Below are 18,141 nucleotides of genomic sequence, written 5' to 3' on the forward strand. Positions count from 1 at the left end.
AAATTTGTATTCTACGTGTAGCTAAAAGAGTGCTCTCTAATTTAATATAAGTTTCATTAAAATCTATTTGCTAAAAATATAAAAAATATTTGCCGAAACATTTCAAAGACATTGCAAAGTTGGAAAAATTTGCAGCATCGCATTCTTTGTCATTTTATGAACCTTTGAAGATTGATTTATAACTCAAAAAGGTACTCTACGCGTAGACAAAAGAGTGTACTCTAATTTAATATAAGTTTCATTATGATCCGCTTGCTATAAGTATAAAAAATATTCACCGAAACTTATCGAAGAAATTGCAAAGATGCACAATTTACAGCATTGCATTCTCTGACATTTTCTGAACTTTACATGCTAAATTTATAACTCGATATGATATTCTACGCGTAGACAAAAGAGTATACAATAATTTTCGTGAATATGGTGTTTTCAATTTGAAATATTCTCACGTTCTTACGTAATACATAAATCTTTCGGAAATTTTCGGTATATTATTCTATAGAAAATGACAAACGAAGGATATACAGAAAAAGTTTCGTTGATAAGTGTACGTGCGTGCCTATATTTGTGTGTGTGTGTGTGTGTGTGGGTGATGCTTAAAGGTATAAAGGAAGATCGTCGTTGGGATTAACCCGCATCTGATTAGACTTCGAGGTCGTGCTGCATTGTGGGCCCACAGGTTTGACTCGAATATCCCACCGCGTTTCTGCTTCTCTTCTTTACCAAGCCGATGCTCCTTTGTAGCCGTTCAAATGCAACAGCACCAGCAAAGCTATGGTAAACATAAAGCTGGTTTGTTTTCACTCGAAAGATCTTAAAAAAGGAACCTATCGACAATACATCGATGTCCTGTAAAACCCATATATTTATATATTGAATATAATTATTACAGTATATAAAATTAAATTATAATTAATAATATTTTGTTAATTTATTCAATATATATCAGTTTTAGTGAGAAAATATATTTATTTGTTAAATAAATAAATAAATAAGTATTTTTTCTTTTAAGTATGATTAATAATTTAAAAAGTATTTTATCGTGTGTTTATTTTATTTACGAATAAAGATCTAATTGTTTTTATTTAATTGAGTCACCCTATATACATTTTGAAATAGGGGTATAATTTTCTGGAGAATATTCTTTGTTTATTTCATATTACTTTATTATACTTGTATTTGTTCCGAGTGAGAAGTATTTAACGAAAAAATGTGACTGTACATTTTGAGAAATAGGTAAATATTGGTGGGTGTTCTCGTTTATTGGTTCACCTTGTATATATTTGAGGGTTCTTAGGACCTAGTTTTCCTAGACTTCTCACGCAGTAGACACGTTTCACAGTTTGTTTTTTTCCTTTTTGATGATCACCGTAAGATAAACTTGAGCCTACTGCGTAGGTGCGTTCTCCTTAATGGACCCACTTTGCATTTGAATTGAATATTTTATTTTTTTTTTTTTCATTATTTTTTTGTCTTGCGTTAGTTTTATTTTGTATTAACAATATCTCTTATTTGTTACTATATATATTCTACAATTATTTAACAATATACGATAGTATTTTACTATTTATTCATATTTGTAAATTATTCTTATTCTTACAATGAAATAATGATAATATTTGAACAGGTTTAGATCAATAATAAGATAATTATTTCAATTAGGTAAATATAAATCTGATTGAATTTAATTGAATGAAACAGAAGAAGAATTGTTGACTCTGTGTAAGTAATATTAATAAATAAAATAAGTATCTATATAAGATATTAAAAAAAAAAGTTAACAAATTTTTAAAATTATTCTCCAAAATAATTCTGTTTAAAATGATTTTTTTTTTTTTTTAACTAATCAAATAATAATATTTTACATAAAAATTACACACAACTATATATATTATATTATAACAACTATATATAACTATAATAATCTTATATAATAATAAACATAAAATAATCATAAATTAGTAAATTTATATTATACCGAATTGGTTATAGACATTCAATGCCGTGAGAAAAGAATAAGAAGACGTGGTTTTCTTCGAATAGCATTCTAAGGTACCTGTTCATTTGAATACCCATAGCAGCAGTAGGAGGAGGACCTGAACGTATACCTGTTCCAAATTCTTTTCCTTTTCGTCTTCCTGCCCTTTCAGTTTCCTTTCTGTGGATTACATAAATACACACACACACACACACATATACTTTCATATATATATATCCACTCAGTTACACATACATAAACAGATGGTTACGAGCATGAACTATCAACTCATTCTCTCTTTTATCCCTCAAAGCTTTCGCTTGTGATCGATCATACTCTCGTTACGAAGGATCGGAAAATGAGGGATAACTCGATAGCAGCTTTACGAGTATATACGAGTGATTAAATGTTACGTCGGTCCGATTAAACTATTTACCTAATACGTCACGCTGTTCGGACATGTCCTAATAAATTAATTCATTTGTATTGAATAAATTAATAGCTGCACAAATAATGTTACTAACAAAAATTCTAAATCCCTACGTATTTGATTTAAAACTTATCCAAATAAAAATTCAAATAAGATTTTAACAATTTGTTTTCTTTTTTTTTTTTTTTAATATTAATTACCATTTAATTATATAATTATTTATTGATTTTTTAAACAAAGGTATATTATACCTATTTTTCGTTCGTGAAACAAGTTTCTTTTATTTTCATATTTTTTATCCAATAGAAGTTTGTATAATATTATCAATGGCGTTAATATCAAGATATAGCAAACGTTTTGAAATAAGATATAGCAGTGGCACGATGATCCCATTGACATCGTTATACATTGGACGAAACATTTTGTGGCTTATGGATAGGTGGCATCGGTTGGTCAGCCACCAAATCGAATCTCCACGTATGGTCTTCTGTTTATTTGATCTGCTTGTCGATCGACATGGATCGATATACACGAAATTCAAATATTATTGGTTATACATTTACGTGGGTTTCGAACAAACCAATGTTTAAAAATCATTTGCATACATGCTCAATCATAATATTATATCATTAACTAATTATATTCCATTAATTTATATGTTGCATTTATAAATTCATGTCAATATTTCTATATTAAATAATTATACTATTAATATTATTTTAATATTTTATTTTAACTGTTATGTGAGGGAAAAAGTTTGAAACATTTATTTATAGAGAACAAATTACCATATTTTATTATTTCTTGTTAATTGTAATTTGACATTTGTTTTTAAATTTGATAAAAATAATATCATCAAAGAATTGAATCTTCTCTTTAAATCTATATATATATATACTTCGTTAAATATTAACATGTAAAGGTGTGGTGTTTCTATTACAAAAAAAAAAGTAATCATAATTATTTGCTATTATTATTTTTAGGAACATTTTTGAGAAAAGGATCTCATAAATGTTGTTACTAAAATTTCTCAGTGATTTATCGAACGAGTACATGGCGAACGTGTTACGTAAACTTTTATTATACTCGTAAAGTTATTCGTTCTCGAGAGAATATTTATAAATAAAAAAAAAAAAAAAGAAACCTTTTTATCATTCATAAAGAGATCCGTTTTACATCGTAAGTCATGCATTATTATTATTTTTATTACTTTATTATTATTACATGAATATCGATACGATCCCACGTTAAGAAAAATACGATATACAATGGTTACCTAGAGTAACAAAAAAATGTTAATAAAACATCTAGATAGTGGTGAACGTTCTTGTTTCTATATTACGGTGTTAAATAACTTATTTTCAGATCCGTGAACCGGTTATATAACTGATCTCCTATCCGGAAGTTGTAAGGTAACGAAAGCGGTTTAAACGAGAAGAGAATCATTGCACAAATTATCACGAACCGGTAAAACTTAGCTATCACAAAATTATGATGAAACTAGGACGAAGTACGAATAAGATTCATCGAAGTATTTCTGATTACTGAAGTTGTTGATGGAAATATTCTGTTCAAGAATATGAACTATTATTTCTTTCAATATCAATATCAATAATAAATAATTTAACGTACGTATTTTTGCTGACTGATTAAAAAAGTAATTAAAAAGCTGTAAAAAAAAATGTATTTAACACACGTTTAATGTGTCATTAAAAGTTAAACAGTGACCGACAAAAGAATCAATTGATTATTTATAAATATCCTAATGACAATGATCTATTAAATGCTTTCACTTTTATTCATCAATTTACAATTAAATATATTACGACTAGTAATTTCTAATCAATCATTTTCTCATTGAAATCGAATAAGAATCTTAATCGCTTTAAAAAAAAAAAAAAAGTAATTAATCAATATTTAAATGATTTATTAAATATATCTTCAACAACACATAAGAGATTAGAAAAATTTCTAATTGAATTAATCAAATTATATCGTAAAATAGTATTCCTAAAAATTAAAAGGAAAAATTATTTTTATATAGAAATGTGATTGAATAGATAAAGAGTCTAATAGTTTAAAAAAAAAAAAGAAATTACTCGATAAATATAAACTCAGAATGTCATAAAAAAATATGTCTTTTAAGATAAGAGATTATACTTAAGATTGACACGAAATATTTTTCGAGTTTCTTTTTCGTATCCCTTATCTGGCAAACAGGAAAGGTAGCGACGTGAGATGTTAAAGGCATTGGGAAGTTGGTGCGTGGGGTGAAGATGAATGAAAATGGTCGAACGATACTATGTCGATATACCTGAATAGAGGGAGTGCAAAGAAGGTAATCCAGAAGGGATGTTAACGTAGAAAAGAAGGGATAGGAGAATGGTCGATTATGGTTGTGGACGATAGTAAATCGTGTGCTTCTTTTTCTTTTTTATTTTTTTTTCTATCCCTTATTTTCTTCTTTTTTTTCATCTAGATCGAATGGGAACAATGAGCAGGACCAATCGAAGGGTAGAAATTCTAAGGGATGATAATTGAACTTGATAAGAAAAAAAAACTTGCTGATTACTGTCTTCCTTCCTCTTACATTTTTTCTCTTTCTCTCGGTTGATAATAAAAAAAGATAGTCGTTGACTTTGATTTTTGGCAGAAAAGAAATTTTAATTTATCTTTCTGTGTGTTTCCATACAAAATTTGATCAATAGTATATGTATGTAAAACATTCGTATATTTAATTATTTTTCAGACAACTTGGTTTATATTTTTATTAATATTTCAATTTATATTTACTCATTTTTATTTATATCTTTCTCATTACTAAAATAAAATCCTTTTTAATTTATTATTCGTTGGTATTTCAATTTAAATGTGTTTTTTTTTTTTATGCGATATGCATTTTGATTTTCCCCAAAAATTATCATAAATTGGGTTTCAATATGTTACTAAGATTTTTTCCAGACATTTTTTATCTTTATTATTTATATTTTATCTTTTTCTCTGTCTTATTCTCTTTTTATTATTTTAACCGTACAAACAGCAAGACTATTAATGCGAAAGGTGCTTCACGACCTTCCTCGAATCCCGTTAATCCGAGCTACATTACTGGTTAAATCAAAGTTGAATCATGCAAGAGTCATCTGATGGTTCATGATTAGATTTCCTTTTCCTTTTCTCAGAAAAATCCAAGAAAATGTTTACACTCATTAAGACAATGTATTCTAATCAGGATCATATATAATTATCCATCAATTTATTATACATTTAAATAAAAATATGAAATTGTTCTAAAATATCAATATTGTAATACTTATAATATATATTAAACATTATCATACATACTTATGAATACAACTATCAACTTAAATGTACATTTTTTATTCCAATTGTTAATATCTTATTCACATGTCACACACTGAATGAAATATTTATTTATTTGTAAGAGATTAACTCGACTATGACTTTCCAAATCAGATAACTTATATGTTTAATAAAAGATAGAATTAAACTCGTGTTCAGAATATTTCTTACATGTATATCATATCAATATAAGTTATATTTTTAAGAACAAACAACTAGATTAAATATCTTCGATAAAACCGTGTGTGTGCGTCAGAGGACTCGTATATTTTTCTATATAACAAATATAATTTTATTTTATTTCATTTTTCACGCGTTTTAAAATTAAGACCAATAAATTGGATATAGGTGTTTCGTAAGTTCAATATATATTGAGGAATATTTTTAAATGACTAAGGTGCCCCGTTTAACTGGTCTTACAAATATATAAGAACAAGAAGGTATGCTAATGTTCGAATACTTTCCTATATCCAATATGACATAGGTTGTTGTCTACTATTAGTAGACGCTTAGAATAAATTTCTAAATGCTCCTTTGCAAAACGTGTTTCACGTAAACCAGTTTTCTGGTCAATACATTAACGACAGGAAGAGGAGGAGGAGGAGGAAGAGGAGGATAACAACTTTTTACTGGCCTACTTTTCTTTTCAAAAGAATTTTTTTTTAAATCGAACAACAACAACAACAACAAAAAATATAAAATATATACATTTAATCAGAGATATTAGAATCATGAAAGAAAATTTAAATTTAGAATATTGTAGTTAAATCGAGAGAACGGAATATATTTAACGTTAACCTTCTCTTTCTGTCGGATATTTTCTTAACAAGGTCACAAAGTCCATAGACCTTTTAAGTATAAAATACTATCGTAAATTGAAATTATAGTTTGGAAAAAGAACAAAATCAATTTATTGAGTACTTTATTTACGCGATCGAGATGATTTATTAATAAATTTGTTCCTGTTTGCATTCATTACAGATGCTTCATCCTCGAACGAAGCTGTACACCTACAGCAACGTCTAAAGAGCCTGAGCACGGAACTGGTGACCCTGAGGAACCGGCTACATGTAAGCCAACCTCCAAACGGTGGTTCAGTGCCGTCACCAGGAACGCAAGGTGCCCTGTCGAAAAATCCTGAGAAGGGTACTTCTGTTGTTGGTGGTGTTGGTGTTAATAGCAACACTGGTACTGGTGGTACTGGTAATGGTGCACCTTCCTCGCCAGCACCAGCCGTACCACCAAGGACCAGCTTACCACCTGCATTCACGGTATCCCATGGAATCGGCCATCCGAATGGTCACTCGTCCAACCATTCCACCAGTCACACGCTCACGGCATCCGCGATCGTTCATCCTCACGTCAATCACGCCTCTACGAACACACTCAGCCACAACGCAACTGTTGCGAATAATTTCATATCTGGTTAGTATGGTCGAACTAATCTTCTACGATAATTCACTGCTATGCTTGTATATTATTAACGAGTTAACATACCGCCCATACGAATTTAACTTATTTTTTTTTTCTACAATTTTTCATTATATAACTATATGTAATTATTACGTCCTATTAAATAGAATTCTCTTCTTCTTTTCTTTTCTTTTTGTTTCAGTACAATTTTTATTATCACGATATTTGTATGATGTATATTTTATAGAAAAAGAAATTAATAATATTAAACAAATGAAAACATGTGTACATATATATATATATTCCGTGATAAAATAAATAAAATATATAATTATTATAAAAAAATGTATCTATATGCTTGTCAAGCAGTACGACATGTTAAAAAAATTGTAACAACCTTTAAAGAGGTTCGATCGAAATATGTAAATCGACGAGTAGTATCAAAAAATAGGAAAAATAAATGGTCGTGTCGATTAACTGAACTTTAATAAAGCGGAAAGGGAAAGGATATCAATTTTGGCAAATATTTTCAAGTAAAGAGTCTCGTAGATTGAACCTATATCGATAGTGATCGATTTTCGTCGTCATAGGGTATAAAGACACCGATATATACAAGCACGCGTGTTAGATAGTTATACATATATCTAGGGAAGAGATGGGATTGTGGGAGGAGGGGGATGAGTGGGTGGGTGTCGCGACACGGGACGTCCATCTACTCGCTCGTCCGAGTTAACGTTAAATCCTCGTGTAACACGTAATATCCTCGTTTCTCCGTTAATACGCCTCCGCTAATGGACCATTTCCCATCAGTGTAATATCTTCGATCGTATAATCGTTTTTCGAAAAAAAAAAAAAAAAAAAAAAGGCAAAAATAAAAATCAACAAAAAAATATAACGATACGCGTAACTAAAACATATTTTCGCATATATCTATATTAATAGTAGTAATACAAAATTAATCAAAACTTAAACTTAAGTCACATTTTATCTGTTTTTTTCTATATGGGGGCATTAAATACTTTTTTTTCTGGCACTCTTGAACTATGAAATATTTTGTAAAGTATTTTTGATAATAATTAATATTATGAGAAAGTTATTATAATTATATGAGGGGGGAGGAGGGGTTAAATAACTACCCTGTATAGTATGTACAACTTTGATAATCCATTTGATCTCACCATCCATTAATTTGATAATAAAATCATTGAAAATAATTGATCCGAAATTTTCTTATTGTTAGGATGGGACAATTGTGATGGGATATTGAAGTATAATGGTAACGTTGGATGGTTAGATTTAGATCCAACGAAGCGGCACAACGGCGTGTCGGATGATGGTATAGTATCTTGCGTGACAGCCCTTGGTTGCCTACGATCACCCCCAATCTCCAGTATTATCGCCGACGTGAAGAACGCTAAGAGTAATCAAGGCCAGCATCGATGTCTCCCAAAAACTACCACACCGACCACCACTGGTCCACCAACCTCCACGGCCTTGGACGATCTCATTCATTTACCCGGACCTCTCACGGAGGACGCGGTACTCAAATGCCTTCAGGCTCGTTTTTGTGCTAAACAATATCACGTAAGTCATCAATTTTGATAATCACAGAAACTAGTATTATATTTAAATGTGATAAACGTAATTGATAAATTATTATTCCAATATTTTCAATTTGATTCGAATATAATATTATAGATATATATTATTATTATTTTTAATTAATACGCAAATGATAGTGTTATTGTTATTTTATATCTATTCAGTAAGGGTATTATTATTGTATGGTCAGTTAATTCTTGATGTCGTTTCATACTTTTATTCACAAAAAAACACATCGCTATATTTTTCTGCCTCGATTTCCTGTTATTTTTAATAAAAATAGATATATTCATTGATATGGAAAACAAAACGGATGAAAATTATATTGGATAAAATATATATTTTCTCTATTACGTGTTGATGTATTGAACGTATAACACTAGAATGATTGAAATACGATAGGTTGTTATCTTGATTGGTTAAACTAAATCAAAATTTGTAAGATAGTCATTATTATTTATACTGGCCAAGCACAAATTTTTTAATTCTTTTCAATAATATGACATACAAAAAGAAAAATAAGAACAATTCATATAAAAAAAAACAGATGTATAATTAAATCAAATAGAGATTATTTGGAAATTTTCGTTGGGAAAATTTGTATCGAATTTACGTCAATTAAAATGACACCGTAATCTCGAACGGGATTAATAGAAAATGTAATATAAAAAAGTAAAATAATTTGTTCACAGCATAGATACTTGATTATAGTTAAAAATTTAATTTGTTATATGTGCATTACGACTTATTGAAATGAAACTTTAAAACAAATACTGGATAAACGCGAAAAAAGATTTCCTGTTAGTTTATACGGGGCTCCTTAATCTGAAACCCTTCAGGCTGTTTTTACACGGTTATATGTAGGAGCTCACGATTGCATGCACGCACGAGCTCTGGCGCTGTTCTTCGTTGGAATGCAAGTGGAGCAAAAGGGTGGGGAACTCAACTGGTACTCACACATGAGCGTACGCACGATTTCAACGCTTGTATACGCGTCGATAAAGCAACGCTGAGAATTCACCCTGTCCCTTCACACGTGCTGGCCCACGCACAGGTGGCAAGCTCGCATTCCTTTCGAACGCTTCGCCATTCACACTCTGTTGATTCCCTTTCCAACCTTTTCCGCATTTCTTCCTTTGCTTCCTGATTTTTTTGAAATACTATATTTACCATTAGGTTGACGTACCTAATTACAACTGTTATAAACATAATACAATTACTCAAATAAACTACACGTTGATTAATATTTCGTTCATTACGAAAATCATTAACCGATTTTTGATAAAACCAAAATAATACCAAGTAAGATAAATTATCGTATCACACATAAATAGATGAAAATATCATATGTTTAGACATAGATTTAGACAGTATAGATCTTTTTCTTTTTGGTATTGATTTTGAAATGATGGAATTAGCACGAGGTTACTATTTCCAAATATAGAATTCAATATTATAAAAGCAGGAGAGATCCAATTAATTCGAAACGTCTAACCGTTAAATCATCATCGAGCGTATTCTCAATCGGTTTTCTCAAGAAACGTGAACGATCTACATTGGTCGCGGTGTTTGCGAGGAAACCGACGGAAAAAAAAACAGGGAGTTTCTCAATAGGTCATTCAAAAGGAGAGGAAACATCGTCGAAAGGTAGACTACGCCTTTAGTTTACAAAAACTCGATAGCGTTCACCCAATTGCGAGAGAAACGGTTACTCCCTAATTGGTGGCAACCGGATAGCCACTATTTCTTTTATTCTTTTCGTCATCGATAAGAAAAAGTTTGATCATTCAACTGAAACGAGTAACAACCAGCACCAGACATCAAAAGAACACATTTCATGTGTCAATGTAATACATTAATAGAACATGCACCATTATGTTTAGAAAATGATGTAAGAGTTTATGATTTTTGTTCATCCTAAAAGGTCAGACAGCTTCTCATTTTCTTTGTATTTTATTTTTATTTATTTTTTTTTCTGTTGGAAAATAAAAATGCTATTTGGTCATCAGCCCAACTTGCATACACATATTCTCAGTTGTGCATGTGTATATGTGTAATCTGTTTACGGGCTCTTAAGTTAGGCTTCTTTCCAATTCCCCTTTTTTCTCATCTCCCCTCATTCTTTTCAAGATATTCGATGGACCCCGACACCAGACCGGTTCTCTCTTTCTCCCCATCCACTTTTTCGTCCCTTTTGATTTTTTTTTTCCAACCTTTTTTCTTTGCTCTCTGTGTGCCGCTTTACCTTCTCTAGCAGACTTCTAATAACAATCAAGCTCATCGGACCCTTGCGGTCCTGAGTCTTTATCCTGTGCCCCGCCTTCTACACCTTCCTCCTATCTTCTTTCTTTTCCTTCGGTCTTTTACGTGCCCAGCTCTTTCCCATATTTTATTTGAACATCCCCGTCCCATCTGTCCCAATTTTTAAGGACTTGGTTTGTGATTTTTCACTTTTATATTCGAACATACCTTAAATTCTTTCTAAGTTTGGTAATATTATTGATGTCAGTTTAAGAAAATAAATATGTTTTGTAAAAACACATCATCTTAGATCGGTGTAAACTCACAAACTTAGCTTGTATATATCTCTTTCATGCTGTATTAATCGCTGTTGCTAAGGCTGTTTAAACATTATTGCGTTACTTTGATTCGTCTTGTTCCGATTCAGTCATTGAGACGTGAACAAAAATATTGTAGTTTATGTAGGTGATAGAGTCATGAATGATTTATATAAGTGCACTGGAACATATGTCGAGTACAAGATATATATATAGAGAAATTTATGCTGTAATGCTCGTTATCGAGATCTATACAGTGTCCACATTTTATGATATCATTGCGTAAACGTTATTATAAATATTTTATGTAACCTTTAAGAGATAAGTATTACTCATTGAGTAAATCACTCGAAGAATTTGTATCTTGGGAAATATGAAATTTTCCAAAAATGCAAAATATGAATATTTATTTACTGCCTTTCGAAATTATTTAATATTCAGTAATTTGAAAATTTGATATATTAAATGTAGACAAACGTGGGTCCTATCTTGGTCAGCATCAATCCCTATACGGATGTTGGAAATCCCTTGACCTTGACGAGTACCAGGGCCGTACCATTAGCACCCCAATTGAACAGGGTCGTTCAAGAAGCCGTAAGGCAACAATCAGAGACTGGCTATCCACAAGCAATAATACTTTCTGGTAAAACAAAAAACAACATAGAATTGAAAAGTTTGTAGTCAGTTACAGTTAAGAGTTAGTCATCTTTGAATGAATTTTCTTTAGGAACGAGCGGATCCGGGAAAACGTATGCCTCAATGTTATTACTTCGGCAACTTTTCGACGTAGCTGGCGGTGGCCCGGAAACAGACGCTTTTAAACATCTGGCAGCTGCATTCACGGTTCTTAGATCTTTGGGATCTGCTAAAACTGCCACGAACTCGGAAAGTTCGAGAATAGTGAGTTATTAATGCGATCACGAGAAGAAAATTGAACAAGTTTAATGTGACATTACTTTTCTCAGGGTCACTTCATCGAGGTACAAGTTACAGACGGGGCATTGTACAGAACGAAAATTCATTGCTATTTCTTAGATCAGACTAGAGTGATCCGACCATTACCAGATGAGAAAAATTATCATATATTTTATCAGATGTTGGCTGGATTGTCTCACGAAGAAAGAGGTGTTTATATTGTGTTTCTAAAACGTTACTCGATTTTATCTACATTTTCTTTTACCAATCATTTCTTTTTATAGTAAAACTCAATTTGGAGGGATATAATCTGAAAAATTTGAGGTACTTACAAAACGGTGATACTCGACAGGACGAAGCCGAAGATGCGATAAGATTTCAAGCTTGGAAAGCATGTTTGGGTAAGGTGTAGGGAACAAAAACAGTTATCTGCAAAGGGCTCGAACACATCCAGCCAAGAAATCTATTTATTTCTCTTTGTCGTTTTAGGTGTTCTCGGTATACCTTTCCTCGATGTTGTAAGAGTACTAGCTGCAGTGTTGATTCTCGGTAACGTGGGATTCACCGACGGACCTGGTGTTGAGGTTGGTGTAATCGGAGAAAATGAACTCGCTTCAGTGGCTGCACTTTTGGGGGTTCCACCACCTGCTCTTCTCAGAGGTCTTACATCGAGAACCCACAATGCTCGAGGACAACTGGTTAAATCGGTTTGCGATGCAAACATGGTACAGTTATATTTATTTACATATCTTTTTATTTGCCCAACTATGAACCAAACTCTTATAATATACTTCTACATCAATTTGTTAATATAGTCAAACATGACGAGAGATTCCCTGGCCAAAGCTCTTTATTGTCGTACCGTGGCAACCATTGTCAGAAGAGCTAATAGTTTAAAAAGATTAGGATCAACACTTGGAACTCTTTCATCCGATTCTAACGAATCTGTTCACAATCAAGCCGAAGTCACCAGTCAGCATGCCTCCACTATTGGCAGCTCTGCTGGTATGAAAATTTTATCAAAAATTAAATTTAAATCAAGTAGAAAGAACTAATAATTTTGAGCTTTTCGTGTACACATCTATGTTACTGTTAGGTGGGACAGGTTCAAGGAGCATGACAGCTTTAAATAACGCCGTGAGACATGCCACAGATGGTTTTATAGGAATTTTAGATATGTTCGGATTCGAAGATCCCAAGCCAAGTCAATTGGAACACCTTTGTATAAATCTCTGTGCCGAGACTATGCAACATTTCTATAACACACACATATTTAAAAGTTCTATCGAAAGTTGCCGCGATGAAGGTATTAGGTGTGACGTTGAGGTGGATTATGTTGACAATGTACCTTGTATCGATCTCATTTCTTCTTTGGTGAGTACAAAAATCTAACTTTTTATAAATAGCGATACTTTGTTATTTCTTATGTAAAAAAATCCTATAACTATGTTTTTGATTTAATATTATAATTGGTTATTTTCCTAAATTTATCGATCTTTTCAGCGAACCGGTCTGCTCAGTATGTTGGACGTAGAATGTTCAATACGTGGTACTGCGGAAAGTTACGTAGCTAAGGTGAAAGTTCAACACAAGCAAAATCCTCGACTCTTCGAACCTAGACCAGTAGATTGCAGATCTTTCGGGATTCAACATTTTGCTGGCAGAGTCACGTACGATGCATCAGACTTTTTAGGTAATCAAAAACTATATGTTTTATTTCTTGTACAAAATCGATATTTTCTAATTTCTAACAAGACATGATATATTTTTAAAGACACCAACAAGGATGTTGTTCCCGATGATTTAGTCGCAGTATTTTACAAACATACTTGCAGTTTTGGTTTCGCTACTCACTTGTTTGGCAGTGAACTAAAAGCTTTGTACGCAAATGATACGGTACCGAGAGGTGTCAGTTTTAGGATATCACCGACTTCCCATACGGATCTGTAAGACAATTATTTTTACCATCTAAATTTAAAAATCAAATATATTCAAATATATGTGTAATAGAAATGTCATGAATGTTATTAGTTTAAACGGGGATGAACCAATTTCAACGTTAACGCAAGATTTTCACACGAGGTTGGACAATCTGTTGAGAACTTTGGTTCACGCTAGGCCACATTTTGTTAGATGCATTAGAAGCAATGGGACTGAAACTCCTATGCATTTGGATAGAGGTGTAGCGATGAGGCAAATACGTTCTCTGCAAGTTCTTGAAACTGTTAATTTAATGGCTGGTGGTACGTAAATTATCATGAACACTCATATAGTTTGCTAATTTAATAATACTATAACTTATTAATTTAATGATTGTCAGTGTATAAGCAAATCTCAGTTATGGGATTGCTCAATTCTCAAAAGATTTTCCTTGTTTTATTTGAATCTTATAAAGATAATAATTTTTAGCTAATGATTTCATAATGATCTTAAGAAAAAATACAATTAAATATAAATCCACCTTTTTATTGATCAGGTTATCCGCATAGAATGAGATTCAAGGCGTTTAACGCGAGGTACAGATTGATCGCACCTTTCAAACAATTGCGCCGTGCTGAAGAACAAGCTGTCGAGGATACCAAACTTATTTTACAGAATGCCCAACAATTGAAAAATAAATTTGGAGCTAGTACGAGTTGGGCACTTGGAAAGAGACACATTTTCCTTAGCGAGGGTATACGTCAACAGCTTGAGTGCTTACGTTCGGAGACAAGAAGGAAAGCTGCTACAGTGATCCAGGTAATTGAATGTTTACTTTAACCTTTTTTATTCTATTCTTTTGATATTATTTTCAAAGAAATATATTTTGTTGATTAGACTACGTGGAGAGGTTGGCGAGTACGAAGAAGATGGCCATTAAGAAGAACGATGTGTGTGTCAACTGTCATTGGTCAGAAAAAACTTCAACAAGCAACAACTGGTAATACGGGAACCGTTCAAAGAAATGTTACAACTGGAACAGGAACTGGAACTGGTACTCGTCCTAGACCACAACCAATTGCTGGAACACCTCCGCCAGATCCTTCGGAAAAATGTGCTGATCAAAAGATGATTCAACAAACTTGTACACTATTTGGACTTGATTTGGTATATAATTATTCTCTCAAAGTATTACAATATTATAAGATTTATATTTATGATGAATATTTTTCATCGAAGAATTAGATTTAATATTTTTATTAAAACATTCTTTTGAAATATATAATTTTGTTGTTTTGTTTTTTATTAATATAACTATTCGAACTTACTATAACAAATTTTATATAAATTTGTAAACTTTTGTATAATATAATTGTATTTTAATTTGCTAAAGGAACGTCCACCACCATTACCACCGAGTAGATCTTACACCGTGGCTGGTAATACAAAAATAGGATATCCTCAAACGAGGATCATGGAGATGCCTTTCCCAGGTAAGGAAAGACAAACAAAGAAATCTAAAGAACTAAGTCGTTGGCATGTCTTCTACCGATTTATAAACCCATTTCAGAAGAAGGGGAAGGAGAAGTAGTATTATTGAAAGGTGAAACTGTGTTAGTCGTTGGAGCATCTCCGAGACGAGGACATCTTTTAGTAGAACATAACAATACTACATTACACGTGCCGTATCAATTCATGGAATTGAAACATAATAATCACGTTTAATAATGTATTCGTTTATGATTTTAATCACACGAAACTATTAATATTTCAACAATTTATTTGATAAACTTGTCAACATTTGTTTTAACATTCGATCAATTTTTCATTTACATTTCATAATTGTTTATATTGATTTATTCATCATAAAGAATATTAATAATATTTCAAATATTACAAATAAGTCATGAAAAATATAAAAGAAAGTTTATCCTATTGAAATGTTTGCTTAAAAGGACAATGAACTTCTAATTAATTTCACCGAGCAAGAGTTTAAAGTCATTGAAACAGTGCTTATCGCTTGTTTAAGACAGAAGGTACTGATTAGTCTGAAACATAAGTACACTTCCATACTGCCTCGAAACCACGTTTGTCTTCCATGTAGATAAGTACACGACACATATAATACACGGAAATACTTGGCTGCGTTAGTACGTAGGCGTGTGCGTGTACGTGTTTGTATACCGAAATAATAGATTAATACATTCCTTAGTTGTGTTAAGTAATTTAATTATTAGGGCTTCGTTATATTCAAAAGAAATCGATTTAAATATGATCAGAATATTATATAACCATTATACAAGGTGTCCCATTTAATACGACATATTTAATTAATTGTCTTTGCTGTTTTTAATGATGATGCGAGAAAGATGTTGTTTGTTTCGATCAGTCGAATATTTTTATCACGGACTGTCGTAATTTTGAAGATTTTAAAATCATCACTGTGATTTTTTGCAGACAACACAATTAAAAGAATAAATTGTAATACTATGATTTTTATATAATCTTGAAAACACATTGATATGGAAATTATTTCATATTTTTTTGGGGTATAATCACTCATGAAGTGTTATAAAAAGATTTAGATATTTCGAGTTAAATAGGACACCATGTATAAATATATGTATATACCTTCGTTCGAATTTGAATATCATCGATATATCGTAATTTTTAAGTAATATTCGCCAACAGTATTCTTCCCTGACTAATCTTGAATTCTTAGTGCCAACAACTAGAAGAAATAGACAAAAAAAAAAGAAAAGGAAACAGAATAATAGAACAAAAAGGAAGGCAAAGAAACTTCAATCGTAATAATATATCACTCTGTTGTACATGTACCATATTCAATTAAGGTCTTTCTAATAATTACTATAGAAAATATATTACATAAGATTAGTGCCACATGATTAGAAATAATTGATTAATAGTTGACTTTACTCATAATAATTTGTAAGGAAAAATTCGAGCTTTGTATATGCGCTATAAACTGATTCATCAAAGATTCTAATCAAGTGTTAGAAATAAAACGTTTGATACGTACGAACTAAATTGTGTATGTACATAAAAAAAGAAAAAAAAGAGAATATTTGCTATCAGTGCGTGTTGTTTAAATTTTATTTACGAATAAAAAATATTTGTATTCGTAGTTGTATAACTACTTATATATATATAATAATAAAATAAATATTAAATTTAAAAATATAATTTGTGTATGCGAGATAACAATTTTATTGAATATAGAAAATTACCCCTGTAATAATTAAATTAAAATATTTAGGTTTTCGCTTCCTCAAATTTTGTATAAATCTTTAAGTACAATATTTAATAAAAAAAAAAAGTATAACTTCATCGTTCCAAATTGCTGTAATAATTTTGAAATTAGGTAAAACGATTTCGGTTACATCCAATACATTCGAAGAATCAAAAGAATAAACATATCAATTGATTAATCAAAAAATATTTATATTTCAGTTGTGTGAAAATCATCTCGAAGTTTGTTTAATTGTAAGATGCACATATATTTCGAATTTAATAGTTGGTTCGTTAATTTTGCAAATAGAACGGAACGAGAGGAGTAAGTTAATGTATTTCAAAGTAAGTATGTCTATTGATATTAGAGAGTACATATGATTTTGTCGGTAAATGACGATTCAAAATGAAGGACTTTGACATAAAATCATTTTCACGTTGCTTACAAACGTTTGAGAGTTATATATATATATAAATGTACCTAAATACCTATGAGAAAATTCAAACGGGAGTTTCCATCCTTATTAAAGTCATCACAGAGTGTACATCTTGCTAATGTTTGACTTTGGACTCTCTCGAAGTTTGGTTTGATCATTAGAGCAAAATTCTTTTTCATTCATTTTATATACTAAGATTTTACTCATTAAAAATGGTAGTATTTAGTTCTTCGGTTTTTATTGATTAATCAATTTGTCTGATATTTTTATGAAAGAAAA

At 31.1% G+C, this 18,141-nt stretch overlaps 1 protein-coding gene across 1 annotated transcript in view; it reads left to right on the top strand.

Moving 5' to 3' along the window:
• Positions 1-15,986, top strand: part of LOC106786303 (myosin-I heavy chain) — a 93,077-nt gene extending 77,091 nt beyond the window's left edge. The window contains exons 3-18 of the mRNA XM_014747525.1: positions 6,750-7,193; positions 8,422-8,765; positions 11,813-11,984; positions 12,069-12,241; positions 12,307-12,466; positions 12,541-12,657; positions 12,746-12,981; positions 13,072-13,261; positions 13,353-13,630; positions 13,760-13,949; positions 14,031-14,202; positions 14,288-14,499; positions 14,733-14,995; positions 15,074-15,343; positions 15,570-15,669; positions 15,747-15,986. Of these exons, the coding sequence (XP_014603011.1) occupies positions 6,750-7,193; positions 8,422-8,765; positions 11,813-11,984; positions 12,069-12,241; positions 12,307-12,466; positions 12,541-12,657; positions 12,746-12,981; positions 13,072-13,261; positions 13,353-13,630; positions 13,760-13,949; positions 14,031-14,202; positions 14,288-14,499; positions 14,733-14,995; positions 15,074-15,343; positions 15,570-15,669; positions 15,747-15,901 (3,476 nt within the window). The 3' untranslated portion in view covers positions 15,902-15,986. The remainder of the gene's footprint in view (positions 1-6,749; positions 7,194-8,421; positions 8,766-11,812; positions 11,985-12,068; positions 12,242-12,306; positions 12,467-12,540; positions 12,658-12,745; positions 12,982-13,071; positions 13,262-13,352; positions 13,631-13,759; positions 13,950-14,030; positions 14,203-14,287; positions 14,500-14,732; positions 14,996-15,073; positions 15,344-15,569; positions 15,670-15,746) is intronic.
• The last annotated feature ends 2,155 nt before the right edge of the window (positions 15,987-18,141 follow it).

Source organism: Polistes canadensis, unplaced genomic scaffold (genome assembly GCF_001313835.1).
Source record: "Polistes canadensis isolate GaletaPanama2010 unplaced genomic scaffold, ASM131383v1 scaffold_71, whole genome shotgun sequence".
Lineage (NCBI taxonomy): Eukaryota > Metazoa > Arthropoda > Insecta > Hymenoptera > Vespidae > Polistes > Polistes canadensis.